Here is a 16,307-nt window from a genome sequence, read left to right as displayed (position 1 = left end):
TAGGGGGCAATAGACCACATTCAAAAGATTCATTATACACTGAAAGAAGTAGTGGGGCTAACTTGTCTATAAATGTTTTTAAAAATTCAACTGAAAACCCGTCAGGTCCTGGTGCCTTAATATTGTGCATGGTCTTGATTGCATGCACAATTTCATCCAACCTAAAAGGGGCATCTAATTGTTCAGCTATAACAGGATCGACAGTGGGAGAAAACATGCCACCTTCATAGTTGAGTGAAGCCAGCACTGTGGACTCGTAGAGCCACTCGTCTACAGCATGAGGCAGAACACTAGCTCTCCCTCTCTAGCTTGATCAGTGAGAAAACAAATGTAATCTGAAAACATGTACTTCCACAAAAAGCTATAAATGAACATCTCATGCTGCTGAGCTGTGACTCACAGAAAACTGAAATTAAAAGTAAGTGGGACTATTTCACCTCATACACCAACACTAACAGGCACTTTGAGCGCTCAGTCACTCCATCATTGTTACTCTTCAATATAAACAATGGAAACGCCGGAAAGATAAATTATGGCAGATATCAAACCATAAATTAAACTGAGGATTAATGTATTAATGTATGCTAACGTGCAAAGTCACTTGCAATCAGGTTGTTTTCCAATATTATTTTAATCCAGTGGCAGATTTTACTGCAAGATTCTGCATTTGTCAGAAAGAAACTTGACATGCCGACAGAGTTCTACCTGGGCTGAACACTGCTCTTTACTGACACCCTGCTGGCAGACTGCACAGACAGTGTGAGCACCAGATTCATTTTTTTATTAGTTCAAAGTATACAAAGAAGAAAAAGCAAGAAAATTTCCGATCAAACTAATAATAATAATAATAATGGATTGGATTTATATAGCGCTTTTCAAGGCACCCAAAGCTCTTTACAATGCCACTATTCATTCACTCTCACATTCACACACTGGTGGAGGCAGCTACAGTTGTAGCCACAGCTGCCCTGCGGCAAACTGACAGAAGCGAGGCTGCCATATCGCGCCATCGGCCCCTCTGGCCAACACCAGTGGCCCACTGATCAGACTTCGATTAAACAGAGTATCCACAGTTCTCAGGGAGAAAATGAGAAACACTACAGATGTTTGTGGTCTAACAAGTTTCATCCCAGCACATGTGTGACTCAGCAATGGAAAAGACGGCTAAAAATCTTGGCTGACCTGTTCAGTAATGACAATCCTTCCTGTGCATTTCTGGCCACTTTTTCCACCACAGCTTTTGACCTTTTTGTGAATAAATAACAATGATCACCTCATTATAACTAAAAATAATCACCACTTCAATGTATCACCAGTGAAATATCTGGAGAGAGATTGCTGAAATTCAAATAAAGAAAACTACATGACTCTATGTGTTGCACCACACATTTATAAACATTTTGCAGCCTTCTGAGTATTGCAATAAAACACACTGTGATTTATCACGTTTTTACTGCAAAATATTTCCTCAAAGTTAAACTTTGTCAATATCTGTTTCATCCAGTCAGATCAGCTATTTTTTTTGCACTAAAATGAGACGATCAAACACACCAACGCTGTCAACAAAATCTGCCATAAATGTTGCCATGAGACAGTCAATCATCATCATCAAACGTCATTAAAATATCTAGATACTATGCTCTATCAATTTATTTCCCCCCAAACCTAACGGCAATAACTCTAATTTCAAACAAAGTCATGACTGGGCGTGAAGTTGGTGTGTGTGTGTGTGTGTGTGTGTGTGTGTGTGTGTGTGTGTGTGTGTGTGTGTGTGTGTGTGTGTGTGTGTGTGTGTGTGTGTGTGTGTGGTGGCTATACTGATCCATCAGAATCATCATCATACAAGAGAAAACAACAGGAGCATATATATTTCTGACTGTCAGATTTTGAAATGTGAGTATACTGTGAGTGTGACTGCTTTTTATGTGTGTTTTATTAATTTTTGTTTGTTTATTGGTGTTCGTTTGTGCTACATTTTACCTGTTACAGAGAGAGAAGTGCAATCATAAAATAGTCTGCTCTTTGGCCATTCCTTTAGTCATCAGCGTTGTGACAAAGTAACAATAGCATGACTGAAAGGACATCGACCAATCCTGCTGCTGACTCTCAGAGCAAAAGTCAAACTCAGACATTCAGTCATTTTTTCCTGTTATGTGCGCTGATCAACTCAGAGATAAAAGCTTCCATACTGGCATGAAAAAACACAACAAGGCTAGGACGGTGTTATAGGTAAACATTTTACACTGGCAGAGAAGAAAGTTGCCGTGATTTAACCCACTTTACATCAAAGTGGGTTGTATGTGGCTCTCTCTGCTCTAAAGCTTCCCCTCAGCAGGATTTAGTAGAACAATAAACAGTGGCGCCAGTGTCCGGCAGCCTCGCCTCTGTCAGTGCGCCCCAGGGTGGCTGTGGCTACAATGTAGCTGCCATCACCAGTGTGTGAATGTGTGCTTGAATGGGTGGATGACTGGATATGTAAAGCGCTTTGGGGTCCTTAGGGACTAGTAAAGCGCTATATAAATACAGGCCATTTACCATTTAATGTGATACTTAACCATGAATTAGACTACTCATGGAAATAAAAACATTTACTCAATGGCACCACCCTCCTTTCTCTCTCATACACACACACTGGAGAATGTGCATAAGCGGGGTTGTAATTAGAGTCAGATGCACAGTGTTGTGCATGACACGAATTCAAACGTGCTGCAGATGTGTGTCATAAGTTGATCTGGCTGTAGGCTGTGGTACTTGGTCAGAGGTGGCGCTGGTTGACTCGAGTCCATGTTAGTGCACAAAGTAAACTGCTCGCTTTAGTTGTGAAGCGAAAACGCTGAAATCGGAGAAATAAACCGTGCAAGGGGAACGATAACGACGACAAGAGTCTCCCGATCGTTTACTCTTGCTGTCCTGTGAACAACATCGGTGTGGTGTTAATTGTTTGCTGTTTTCGCGATCGCGCATGAGGATATCACCTGGGGCCTGTTCTTCGTACCTCGCTAAGTAAGTTAGCTGGATTAGATTGTTGACGATTTCGCGTGATCCTGGATCAGTCGGTTCCCCGAAGCTCATCCAGGACTTGCTGTCATAGCAACAGACCCGTAAGCGTAAACCTGCTCGGGAGCAGGTTTACTTTATGTAAACAGGATTAGATCGCGGCCACGCAGGTATGTCCGCTTCATTTACACGAAAGCAACAGCGATATTCCACCACTGTTTCACCATAAATAAATAACACCAATGTAACTAAAGATAATGCAGCACTTGATCCTTTTATTGATGTCACACAGATACATACAGGTCATTTCCTAAAAAAAGGGAAATGTACTATAAACATTATATTACATGTATGTGATTATTACAGATGTAATTCATATTTCAGAGTAGTAATTGTAAATTACTTCGTGTAATCAAGATGAGAGACCACGGCTATAAAAGCGAAGGTGGATTTGGGAAGTCTGTCGCAGTCATATCCTGTCCGTTTACGCGAGCAACCCATTGCGGAAGGTGCAAGATTGATAAGGAGAGTTTTCAGAATTCAGCGTATATTGCGGGACAGACAGGATCCTTTAGCTCAGCGCGACAGTGTGCTCATTGAGAGATATCGATTTTCCCGTGAGGGTATTATTCACTTAACCAACTTGTTGACGAGGGGGTGCAGGACCACCACCTGTCTTTGTTTTTGCTCTGCCCTTTTCTTGGTTGCTGTTATGAACAAACAAACAGATTATTCCAGGGTCTCTTTCCAAGAGACGAAAAGCAATATAAGTGATAAATATTACCATTCTGTAGAATATTCTTATATTTCACTTTTACTTGTTCCCATGTTCTAGTGGGTCCTGTTGTGGCTCTAATGTGAAAGAGGATATAATATAACATAGTATAATATAATATAATGTAATGTAATATTGGATAATATAGTGTAATATAATAAATCTATAAATAGGCTAAATAATAAAGTGACTGAATAGTGGTATTGTCATGCGCTTTGGGTGCCTTGAAAAGCGCTATATCAATCCACTCCATTATTATTGTTATTATTGGATTACTTACGAGTTTAATTTGTCAGCAACTTTCTGCCAGCCCTCTCTCCTTGCTTTTGCAGCCTTTGCAGTGTTCCCTTGCGTTTTAATTAAACTCTGAAACTCCTGAAATCCCTCACTCAAGAGTTCTTGCTCTGCTGCCGGAAAATACCGAGCGCGCTCCTTCGACATTTTCGCCGACCAATCAGCGGGTTGCCGATCAATGTTTCTACTATCGATGCGTAGCCCCTTTTACGACACCCAGTGATGTCACATTACTGCGTCCAGCTGTACTAATCGTCAACAACAGGTGGGTTCGGGGAACCGGATTAGCGAGTTCACGGTTAGCGCGATGGTTTGGTCTTGGATGTGTCATTTGATCTTGGATGTAGTGAGCGACGTACGAAGAACGGGCCCCAGGGCCCTATTTCAGGAAGCTGGTTTAGTGCAAACTCTGACTAAGTATACCCTGAGTTAACGAAAACTCTGGGTTTTCAGTTTCACAAAGCGAGTTTAGATTCATCCTGAGTGAGTCACTATGACGACACACTCCGTGAAGCTAACCTGCCCCCTAGCAGGTTTACTTCAACTAACCCTGACTGTCTCCGCCTCTGTGTCGGAAACCTGACTGTAGGAAGTGTCAGACATGGCGTGCCCCGTCCTTGAAGAGCCAGTAGATGTTGAAGCCCAAATTCTCCGCAGAGCTCTCCGCCGGGAGAGAGTGATTCGAGCGCGTTTGGACATTTTATCATTTCCTGATGATTTTCTGTGTGAACGTTACCGTTTTTCAGCACAATCTATACTTTATTTGAATAACATCCTCAGGCCTAATATTGCTCTTGTGACACATCGCGGACATCCTCTCAGTTCTGTACATATTATTTGTATTGCACTTCGGTTTTTTGCAAACGGGAGCTTTCTGTATAATATTGGTGACGCTGAGCACGTTTCCAAGGCTACCGTCTGTCGGGCAGTCAGGAATGTCACAGTTGCACTGAAACGTCTCCTGCACTCGTTTGTGGTGTTCCCATTATCACAAATGTGGAAGCCAACTGCTCAGGCTCTGTGAGTGGTGGTGGTGGAGGACCCCCACCTGTTTTTCGGGCCTCCGCTTTTTTTCTGTTGGCCATAACGGGTCACATTTGAGCATACAGAGTAAGCAAATATGTACTTGTAATGTGCTCAGATAATTTCAATAAGTGCTTACAGAAAGAAAATTAATGTAGCCTCTAACTGCAATTGATTTACATGGGACAAACAGACCAAGCACTATGGCTCATAATACAATTACACCTTACCTGTTTGGACTATATTTTTATATTTCATTTTTACTTGCTGCCAGGAACGTTTGGGGCCTGTTGGGTTGCACCTGCGCTCACATCACGTCACAAAATAAAATGTATAAAATAACAAATAAAATATAATAAAATAACGTGTTAAATGGGTGGAAATCCCTAGATCAATGTTTAAATTAACACTCACGCATTGACTCTGTCAGCTTTGTTTTGCCATGCATGCTCCCTTTCTTTTGCAGCTGTGGCTGTGTTACTTTTTTCCGCAAAATTTGCATGTTATCGGCATATGCTGCCATCAGAATTTCGGCCTCAAGCGCTGTAAAATACATTGACCGCGCCTTCTTTCCCTCCGTCTCCATGGTGACTCGCTTAATCTGTGCTCCACTAATCAGGGCTTTATGTATCCTCGTGCGCGTGCTTAACTTGGGGTTAAAGCAACTCCGCGTTGATTGAACTACTTGTTATCAGCCTTTCTGAAACCGAATATTCCGAGTTGGACAGTTCGGGGTTACTCAACCCTGAGTATCGTTTTTCACTCTGAGTTTTCTAAACCGGCTTCCTGAAATAGGGCCCAGGTAAACTCGCCACATTTTTAAACATTTTGTTGTTCAACAGCATCAAGACTGACGGAGTGTGTTTGAGATAACCTCACAAGTGTCACAGATGACACATTTGGCGTTTTTTTGCTGGTTTGTCGGTCGCAGCTCCTGAAACGCAAGACTGCCACACATCTGTTCGACCAAGGCCAGTTGATCTAAACGCCAGTAGATCTGGAACACCGGAGCGCAGCACGTCACTTTCCTTTTTCCCTTCCTTTCGCCTTTTTTGACCCGTTTCTACTAATAATCTTTATTACAGTGAATAAACACAATAAACTGCATGCATTTAAAGTAAAACGCAGCTGATTGTCACAGTTAAGTCAAAACATTTATTAGCACATTTAAAAACAGCAAGTATTGACTGTTGACCAAAGAGCTGTACTGTAGTCTACAACTAAAAGAATAACATAACAGTACAATAGAGAAAGTCTATATTGTTCATGATTAAAGTCACACAGACGTTTTAAAAAGAAGACATGCTATAATATACACTCAACAAAAATATAAACGCAACACCTTTGTTACTGCTCCCATTCCCCATGGGATGGACGTAGAGACCTAAAATTCATTCCAGATACACAATATAACCATCCCTCCCAAACAGTGGTCACAAATCAGTCCAAATGTGTGGTAGTGGGCACATCTGCTATATTGAGATAATCCATCCCACCTCACAGGTGTGCCACATCAGGATGCTGATCTGACATCATGAGTAGTGCACAGGTGTACCTCAGACTGCCCACAACAAAAGGCCACCCTGGAATGTGCAGTTTTTTGCGCTATTGGGGGTCTGGGGACCCAGAACCGGTCAGTATCTGGTGTGACCACCATTTGCCTCATGCAGTGCAACACATCGTCGCATGGAGTCTATCAGATTGTCAATTGTGGCCTGTGGAATGTTGGTCCACTCCACTTCAATGGCTGTGCGAGGTTGTTGGATATTCGTGGGAACTGGTACACGCTGTCATATACGCCGGTCAAGCACATCCCGAACATGCTCAATGGGTGACATGTCCGGTGAGTATGCTGGCCATGCAAGAACTGGGACATTCTCAGCTGCCATCTGCCCTGAACAATGTGAACCATGATTCATCCGTGAAGCGCACACCTCTCCAACGTGCCAGACGCCATCGAATGTGAGCATTTGCCCACACAAGTCTGTTACGGCGACGAGCTGGAGTCAGGTCAAGACCCCGATGAGGACGACGGGCATGCAGTTGAGCGTCCCTGAGACGGTTTCTGACAGTTTGTGCAGAAATTGTTTGGTTGTGCAAACCAATTGTTCCAGCAGCTGTCTGGGTGGCTGGTCTCAGACGATCTTGGAGGTGAACCTGCTGGATGTGGAGGTCCTGGGCTGGTGTGGTTACACGAGGTCTGCGGCTGTGAGGCCGGTTGGATGTGCTGCCATATTCTCTGAAACGCCTGTGGAGACGGCTTATGGTTGAGAAATGAACATTCAATGCACGGGCGACAGATCTGGTTGACATTCCTGCTGTCAGCATGCCAGTTGCACGCTCCCTCATTGCTTGTGGCATCTGTGGCATTTTGCTGTGAGACAAAACTGCACATTCCAGGGTGGCCTTTTGTTGTGGGCAGTCTGAGGTACACCTGTGCACTACTCATGATGTCAGATCAGCATCCTGATGTGACACACCTGTGAGGTGGGATGGATTATCTCAATATGGCAGATGTGCCCACTACCACACATTTGGACTGATTTGTGACCACTGTTTGGGAGGGATGGTTATATTGTGTATCTGGAATGAATTTTAGGTCTCTACGTCCATCCCATGGGGAATGGGAGCAAAAACAAAAGTGTTGCGTTTATATTTTTGTTGAGTGTAGTAATATAGACCATAATACAGTCATTATTATTATTCTTATTGCTTCTGCGTGTGTTGTAATGTTATGATGAGGCTTCTGTTGCAAAGAAATATCATCATTTCCCTCTCCTCTCCTCTACTACACTGATTAGGTGATGGGCCCCGGCAAAACTACGGTATGAGTAACTCAGGGAGTGGTGAAACCATTCGTGATGACAGGAATGCACACTTCAAAACCTGCTTCGCTAGGCGGTGCTGCCCTTCGGTGGGCGTTACCGCCTCTACCTAGGTAACATTCTCCTTATTTAAAAGCGCACGAGCTAGGCACTTTACCTCCTCATTCACAGGATGAAGACTCTGAGCTTTTTGTGCATTCTTCTATTTTTATGCAGCGAGGTTTTCGGAAAGTTGATCCAAGCTCCTTTAGGAGATGACGTTGAGTTTCTGCTGTCAGAGGAGTGCCTGAAGGGACGGGGAACACTGAATCTACGAAGGAATGATGCCAGCACGGAGCTGATCGCCTCCCTGGAAAACGTCTGGAAACCCGGACCACAACATTCACACCGCGTGAATCAAAGAGGGCTCTCTCTCATCCTGGACAACGCAGATCTGAACGACGAAGGGCTGTACGAGTTTACCTGCAACGGCAAAGACTTGGAAGCGATCAAGCTGGAAGTATTTGTCCCCTCTGAAGTTGATGTAACCGAGGGCGCGGATGCCACACTCCCGTGCCGCTCCGCCACCGCGGGCCAGTCGGTGAAATCTGCGCGCTGGAGGACAAATGGAAACGCGGTGCTTCAGCTGGATGCTAAAACAGGGGGGATCACATACGGGGAAGACGTTGACACAAGCCGGGTGTCGATATCATCAGAGTGGGACCGACAAGCAGACCTGTCCCTCACCATAAAGGGAGTCCAGCAACAAGATGAAGGAGTTTATTACTGTGACCTAGACAAGCCAGAGAGACACCGATCTGCTGTCCGCCTGCGAGTCCACCCTCAACTCCCCACAGCAGCCGGTAGCACACCTCTGCCTACAACCACACCAACGGTAAGTACACCGACCACATTTAAATAGCTGCACACTGAACAGCAAGCTTTGATGGCTCGTTATTGGCGCGTTTGGCGCATCTGAATCTGGCGCCACTCTGCCAGATTTGCAGTCAGCGCTTCGGAGCAGTGGGTCAGTGTTTGAGTGGAGGATAGTGGGGTGATGTCACAGCACGCAGGCTTTCCACCAACACCTGAATTTGATGCCTTGCATAGTAGATAACATAACTACACAGAAACATGTATTGTGTTTTTGGGTTGTTTAAATTTACGCTGGCTGAAACCTTCGTACAAACCACACTCACTAACATGTCTGGTTCCTGTTTTCTTGTCCTCACAGCCATCAGAGTCCTCTGATAGGACAGGGATCACAGTGATCACATTCCTTGTAACAGCAGCTGTAACATCTGGGATCGTTGGTCCTCTGGCTTTCCTCTTGGGCCGGAAACGGAGGAGAGAAACGAGAGATGAGGAGACCGGAGCCCAACTAAACGGGTGCCATACCACCAATCACGACCAGTCATCAGGAGATCAGCACGTCTCTACAAATGGCTTTAAAATGCCACCTGATGCTCCAGAGGAAATTACCCTACTGCCTAATGATAATAACAACAATGATAAGGAATAAAAAATTAAATAAACATCTTTTTTAAATAAAGGAACTGGTTCTTTTACTTGGAGATGCTCATCAGTGTCTCCATGTCTTCCTATCGTGTCTAAATTCACCGTCTGTGTTTACATGTATCAAGTTACACAGTATCTGCACACCAGTAACTTCAGTAACTTGGACCATAAAGAAAAACAAAACAAAACACACAAACACATACACTTTTGTGTTTTATTGATTTATTGGTGTTTTCTGCCAAGAGGAAATAATCCGTTTATAAACCTCTTATAAGATTTAATTTTAGATTATCGGTTGTAGGATGAGGTGGTGATGGAAAACTTCAGCGACCCAGAACAATCACAAGAGGGCAAAAAGCCACAGGAAACGAAAGCTCATCGCATCTGTTCTGGAACATTTAGACTTAATGAGAAAATATTTCAAAGAATCAAATATGGACAAGCATAAGTAAAGTTTGGTATTTTCTTTCTGTAGTATGGTTTCTTGGTAAGCTTGTCCTTGCTAAAGCTGTGAATCTCGTTCATTCACTTATTCATATTTAAATAAAAATTCCCAGTAGAAGGAGCACATTATGGCAGGTGGGACTTGTGCTTTCCTCAATTTCCAGAGGAAGTAGAAGCGAGTTTGAGCCTCCTTGGGCAGCGATGTGGTGCTGTGAGACAGGGAGAGGTCCTCGTTCAAGCTACGAACAGGCAGTAATTTAACAGCTATAAATCAGGAGGAGAAACGATCTCAAACATGAGGTTACAGCCAGCATCTCTGATGGATATAAGAGGTTTTATTTGCTGACAAACTGATTAAATTGTCTAAACTGTAGAAATTAGGCAACACACACAAGAATGATTCTTTTCCCTTTGAATGCCTCTGTGGAGAGTTTCCCAGTGTAGCCCAACAAAGACAAAGGTTATTGGAGGCAAATGGTTCAGGAAACACTCAGGCTGTTACACACTGGGAGAAAGTGTCTGGACCTGATCCAGGCTGTTCATGAATCAAAAGCAAATGAACAGACACGCTCGTTTTAATCCTCATTTCCTGAATATGCCTTCAGGAAAGACAAAATAATGCTCATGTTGTAAAATGACCAACACTTTCATGACAGCGCAACCAAATGCAGGACACAGAGGCAGACAAAGTCAAATTAAAAGGCAAGACATTTATTGGCTTTAAATAAAAGTGTGAATCTACACAAAGTTCACCAAAACAGGGTGAATTCAATTAATCACCTGATAAGGATTTTCAGATACAGCTAAATAATACATCTACTTTATTTCCATAAAACCCTCCCTGTCATATTTATTTTAAAAAAGGGTTTTTTAAGGTACTTTTCATTAAGAAGTCAGAAACTATTTTCAGTCAGCATTAAGGACCCCAACACAGATCACCACTTTACAGACTTTTTATTACCATATAAATATACAAAAAAAACCAGCTTTGTGATTCATTTTTGACACTGGTGCTTCTTCTGCCCATGACTGTAGTGAACATCAGGCTCTGGCTGTTCAGTCAGGTCCAATAGAGCAGGGGTGTCAAACTCAAGGCACACTTTAGGTCGCGGGCCAAACAAGATAAACATTTATTGAACACTAAAACAATGTTTTTTAAACATAAATAGGAATAAAAACAGACAGGAATATTATTCCAGATTAAATAAACTTAAAAAAACAAACTTTAACTTTAAATATTTTGTTCTTCATAAAAATATATCCTGTCAAAATTATGCAAGTTAGAAATATGAACATGCTGCCAAAAACCCCAGAAAAAATAAATGAAAGCAAACACAAGGTTGGAGCCGCATGTAGACGGAGCTGGGCGTTGCTTCAGGAATGGAACTAGTAAACTAATAAACTCTTCAGGCCATTCAGTGTCGTACTTTGCCTGAGTGCATCATTACACTGCAGCTCCATCTGAATCCTGCACAGGTGTAGTTCAGCAAAGTGTGCTGACTTGGTTCAACATTACTTGGCAACAGGGAAAGTGAGGCAGGCTGCACTGGTGCATTTGTGACAGCTTCACTTGAAATGCCTTCACCACATCATACATGTCATGTCCATGAACTGACAGGTTTCCTTGCTGAGCTCAAAAACTCTATTGAGAACTTTTATCCCAACTCAGCCAGCGGACCTCTGTATGATGAGGAATGTCGGCAAACTCTGAATCTATTTCCCACATAAAAGACTGAAATTGACGGTGATTTAAACCTTTAGCTCAGACAAAATTTACGGTTTGCGTTACGGTGATCATTACATGCTCCATTTTTAGGACTTTACCACACAGCCTTTCCTGGTGTGTGATGCAGTGATATGCTGTCAACTCACCGGTACAGTTCTCCTCCTGCATCTTTACTCACATCCTGCTGACTAGTCCGCTTTTTTCACCGCACAGCACCGGCCCTCCATCTGTTGTAAGTTTCACGTCAGTTACACTTTGACATATCTTAAATCAGTGGCCATCTCACTAACCCGATCAGCAATCGTATTTCTCCTCAGGCTCACATTTGCCAAAATCTGCGTTTTGTCTGGACACAAGACGTTGGACACCTCCATCATGAAGCTCTTCAGAGTGCAAGGCTGATGTGGCTTTCTCCTCTGCTACAATAAAACTTGCTTTCACAACAGCTTGACTTTGTGATTTTGCTCTGGTGAAAACCGTCTGCTGAAATGTCAGATTCTTCTTCATTCTTCTACTTTCTGTAGTTTCTGCTCTGCATTTAGGTTTTTCAGCTTATCCTGACGTTTTGTCTCATCTTAAATTAAATTCCTTAATTACAGCTACATTAGCTCCACTAATAAGACACACAGGTTTACCAGCATGTCTGTAAACATATATTCAGTCACCCACTGCGCTGAAAGGCTCTGCTTTCAGAATCAACTTTTCTCTCCACCATTGTGAGGAGCTAGCTTCGCAAAAAGTTTGACTTAGTCTAGCGTTCAGCAAAGAGGCTGCAGCGCTGCATTATGGGATCTGTAGTTTGTACATTATTAGCGCCTCATATCGCCGGGCCATGCATAACAATAATAGTACGTCTATATAAAATGATCTCGCGGGCCGGATATAAATCTCCACCGGGCTGGATGTGGCCCGCGGGCCTTGACTTTGACACATGTGCAGTAGAGGATATGCTGTGTGAGGGAAGCTCTTCACTGATCTTTCATTTGTAAGAGTAGCTCAGGATCAGCAGCTGTTCTGCTTTGCCTCAGTAAATGATGTCACTCAAACTATCCAACCAACCAGGGTTTACATCATTACAACCACAGCAGCAGCAGCAGCAGCAGCAGCAAATGACCTCTGAGTGCATACAGACTAAACCTGACATTAACATTTCCTCTAACACACTCACCTCTTCAACATCAAGTGACCACAAAGTGGAAAAGGAGACCAGCTGCAGAGCAGAGTGATGGTGAACACTGGAAAAAAGAAAATACGTTTTATCTGTTTAATCTAATCCCCATTCATTCATATTTACACAGGATTTTAGATGTGACATTATAAGAGATAAACACTAACAGTGACGGCTGACCTCAGTAAGTCAGACGAGGGACTTTCAATAATCCTGCTGGTCGCCACGGTGACCAATTTATGGTCTCATAAGCCACAGAAGCACAAAGAGGAGGTCAGGATTCAGAGCGAAACTCCTGCAACAAATAAACAAACACGTGTGAATCTCAAGTGTTTGATGGTTTTCAGAGTGAAAACTCAACTGAGGAACGACAATCAGGGCCTGATGCTGTGAAACTGCAAGAATGAAACATGTAAAAACAGATTTGGCACTGCAGGGGCAGCTCACACATCCTACTACCTCACCTGCAGTCAGCCTGAAATCCAGAGCCACACCGCTGTACCTGCCTCTCTCTTCACATGTTGCCTCTGGTGAGAATCCTGACACCCCTCCCCGCCCCAACACTTTCACTGATGACCAGGTTCAGAAGCAAATGAGGAGACTCCACTCAGGCAAGTCTGCTGGACCAGGCGGGGTGAGCCCCCGCGTCCTCAAGGCCTGTGACCCCCAGCTTTGTGGAGTCTTCCATAAACTGTTCATGCTTAGTCTGAGTCTGCAGAGGGTCCCAGTGCTGTGGAAGACATCCTGCCTCGTCCTTGTACCAAAGACGCCACATCCCAGTGGCCACCAGGATTACAGGCCTGTGGCACTGACCTCCCACATCATGAAGACCCTGGAAAGGCTCATCCTGGAATAGCTGCGACCCATAGTAAGACCACATCTGGATCCCCTTTAATTTGCCAGCCATGCCTTGGAGCCGTGGACGCCATCATCTACCTACTTAATCATGTCTACACCCATCTGGACCAGCCGGCGAGCACTGTGAGGGTCATGTTTTTTTACTTTTCCAGTGCTTTCAACACCATCAGGCCGACCCTCCTGGGTGATAAGTTAGCAGCGATGCAGGTGGATGCTTCTTTGGTGTCCTGGATTGTTGATTACCTGACAGGAAGACCACAATATGTGCATCCTTCACAGTGTGTGTCTGACAAGGTAATAAGCAAGACAGGGGCACCACAGGGGACTGTCCTCTCCCCCTTCCTCTTCACCCTCTACACCACAGACTTCAGCCACTGCACAGAGACCTGCCATCTTCAGAAGTTTTCTGATGACTCTGCGGTGGTTGGATGCATCAGCAGGGATGATGAGACAGAGTACCGGGCTGTGGTCGACTCCTTTGTCACGTGGTGTGAGCAGAATCATCTGCAGCTCAACGTGGCAAAGACCAAGGAACTGATCGTGGACTTCAGGAAGACCAGGAAACACTTGACCCCTGTTTCAATCCAGGGGGTCAGTGTTGACATTGTGGAGGACTATAAATACCTCGAAGTATACACTGACAAACTGGACTGGGCTAAAAACACCACAGTACTTTACAGGAAGGGCCAGAGTCATCTCTATTTTTTGAGGCAGCTGAGGTCCTTCAACATCTGTCGGACAATGCTCAGGATTTTCTACATGTCTGTTGTGGTCAGTGCGATCCTCTATGCTGTTGCATGCTGGGGGAGTAGAGGGTTGCTGATGGACTCTCTTAAGGTGGTGTCGGAGAGGGGAATGTTGTCCAAAATAAAGACAATGTTGGATAACTCCTCCCACCCACCCCGTGATGTACTGGCTAGCCACAGGAACACATTCAGTGAGTGACTGAGATTACCAAAAACCACCATTGAACGGCACAGGAAGTCATTCCAGCCTGTGACCATTTCCCTGTACAACTCCTCCACCTAACACACCGTTTACTGCAATAGCTACATCCTTTTTACACATGCTCATCTTTCTTATTGAGATATTAATGAGTAAGTGACTCATATGTACAGTGGGGCAAAAAAGTGTTTAGTCAGCCACCGATTGTGCAAGTTCCCCCACTTAAAATGATGACAGAGGTCAGTAATTTGCACCAGAGGTACACTTCAACTGTGAGAGACAGAATGTGAAAAAAAAATCATCATTTTAGGTGGGGGAACTTGCACAATCGGTGGCTGACTAAATACTTTTTTGCCCCACTGTATATTGTGCTATTACTTACTTCTTGTATTGTCTGTTTTTGTTACTGTTTGTACTAGAGCACTGTAAAGACATAATTTCTCCTAGGGATCAATAAAGTATTGTGATTCTGAAACCAGCTTAGAGCCGAGCTCAGCTTTGGACCAAAACACAAAGTAGTGAGAACAGCAGATCAGCACAGCTTTGATCTTAATGTGACCGAGTGAGTCATTTGTGAGCACAGCTGTTTGGTTATAGAGTGTGAAGAGAAGTCATGTGCCACTCCTTGTTTCTTCATATTTTGCTTCAGAGCAGCCAGACTTTGTCATTTTCCAAGTGGTCTTGAGGGATATTAATCATTAACACACACACACACTTTTGTACCAATAAGGTCACTCCCAAAGATCTATTAGTCAAAAGCTTCCCACTCCACACCACTGGGTAACCGGCCAAGTATCAGGTCTTTATAAAAAAAAAAAAAAAAAAAAGGAAACAACAAAAAACCACAGGCTTCTCCAGATGCCAGTGTTTTTTTTATTTTTTTGCCCTTTATACTTTTTTAAAAGTGATGAAAGCATAGAGACCTCTTTTTTGTTAAACCTCTGGGAAGTCATGAGTAGTAAGGACAAATGAAAGGTGAGGGAAAACATTTGTTAAAAAAAAGGAAGGAAATCCTGTCTGAATGAGTGCAGCCAACATTCATGTCACGTCTGTATATGTATTCCTGGAAAACTATTTATACACTGATAAAACTAAGGGTGGATTCTTTTAGAAGATCCTCAACATGAAACCTCACAGTTCATATATAGAATGAGAATCACAATTTGAGTGTTTTGCCTCTGTTCCTTCAACAATAGTTCTCTCACTCTTGCTGAAACAAAGGAAACAAATGCATCCTGAAAAGATGTGCATAAATAAAAACTGTCCAGGAAAGCTCTCAGTGAAAGCTAAACTGTAACACACAGAAACATGTTCATTAAATGTAAGGACCTTATACACCAACACTAACACACTCTGTGAGTCCCTGAAGTTGAACAAATTAACATCTGCATCAATGTTACACTCCAATCTGAGCCACCAAGCAGCAAGAAAAATAAACAATAGTATACAGAGATGCAGAAATAAACGTGTAATATTATTGTTGCAAGACGACAAGCATCAAGCTTCATGAAAAATGTACCAAATTCCTTCATTTTCTATGAAAACCTTGCTCTATCGTGTAACCTTGCTTTGCAGTCAGACTGTTTTCCCACATTATTATTTTATCCTAAGTCAGATTTTACTGCATTAGTCACAAAGAAACATGCAACAGAGTTTCACTGTCAGCCTTCTTAACTTCTCAATCTGCACATCAGTAACATTAAGTATGGCCCATGACAACACCGCAGAGTGTCACAGTGCAGGTAGATAAAAGAT

General features: G+C 43.3%; 1 protein-coding gene across 1 annotated transcript; it reads left to right on the top strand.

The window, feature by feature from the left end:
• Positions 1-8,032: 8,032 nt before the first annotated feature.
• On the top strand, positions 8,033-9,442 carry LOC309703276 (uncharacterized protein). The gene is made up of 2 exons (XM_082528027.1): positions 8,033-8,788; positions 9,128-9,442. Exons 1-2 carry the CDS (start codon positions 8,087-8,089, stop codon positions 9,413-9,415), a joined length of 990 nt encoding a protein of 329 aa, XP_082384153.1. The 5' UTR covers positions 8,033-8,086; the 3' UTR covers positions 9,416-9,442.
• The last annotated feature ends 6,865 nt before the right edge of the window (positions 9,443-16,307 follow it).

This window comes from Aulonocara stuartgranti (assembly GCF_965226115.1).
Source record: "Aulonocara stuartgranti genome assembly, chromosome: 3".
In the NCBI taxonomy this organism is placed as follows: Eukaryota; Metazoa; Chordata; class Actinopteri; order Cichliformes; family Cichlidae; genus Aulonocara; species Aulonocara stuartgranti.
This window is presented reverse-complemented; position numbering and strand designations above follow the sequence as displayed.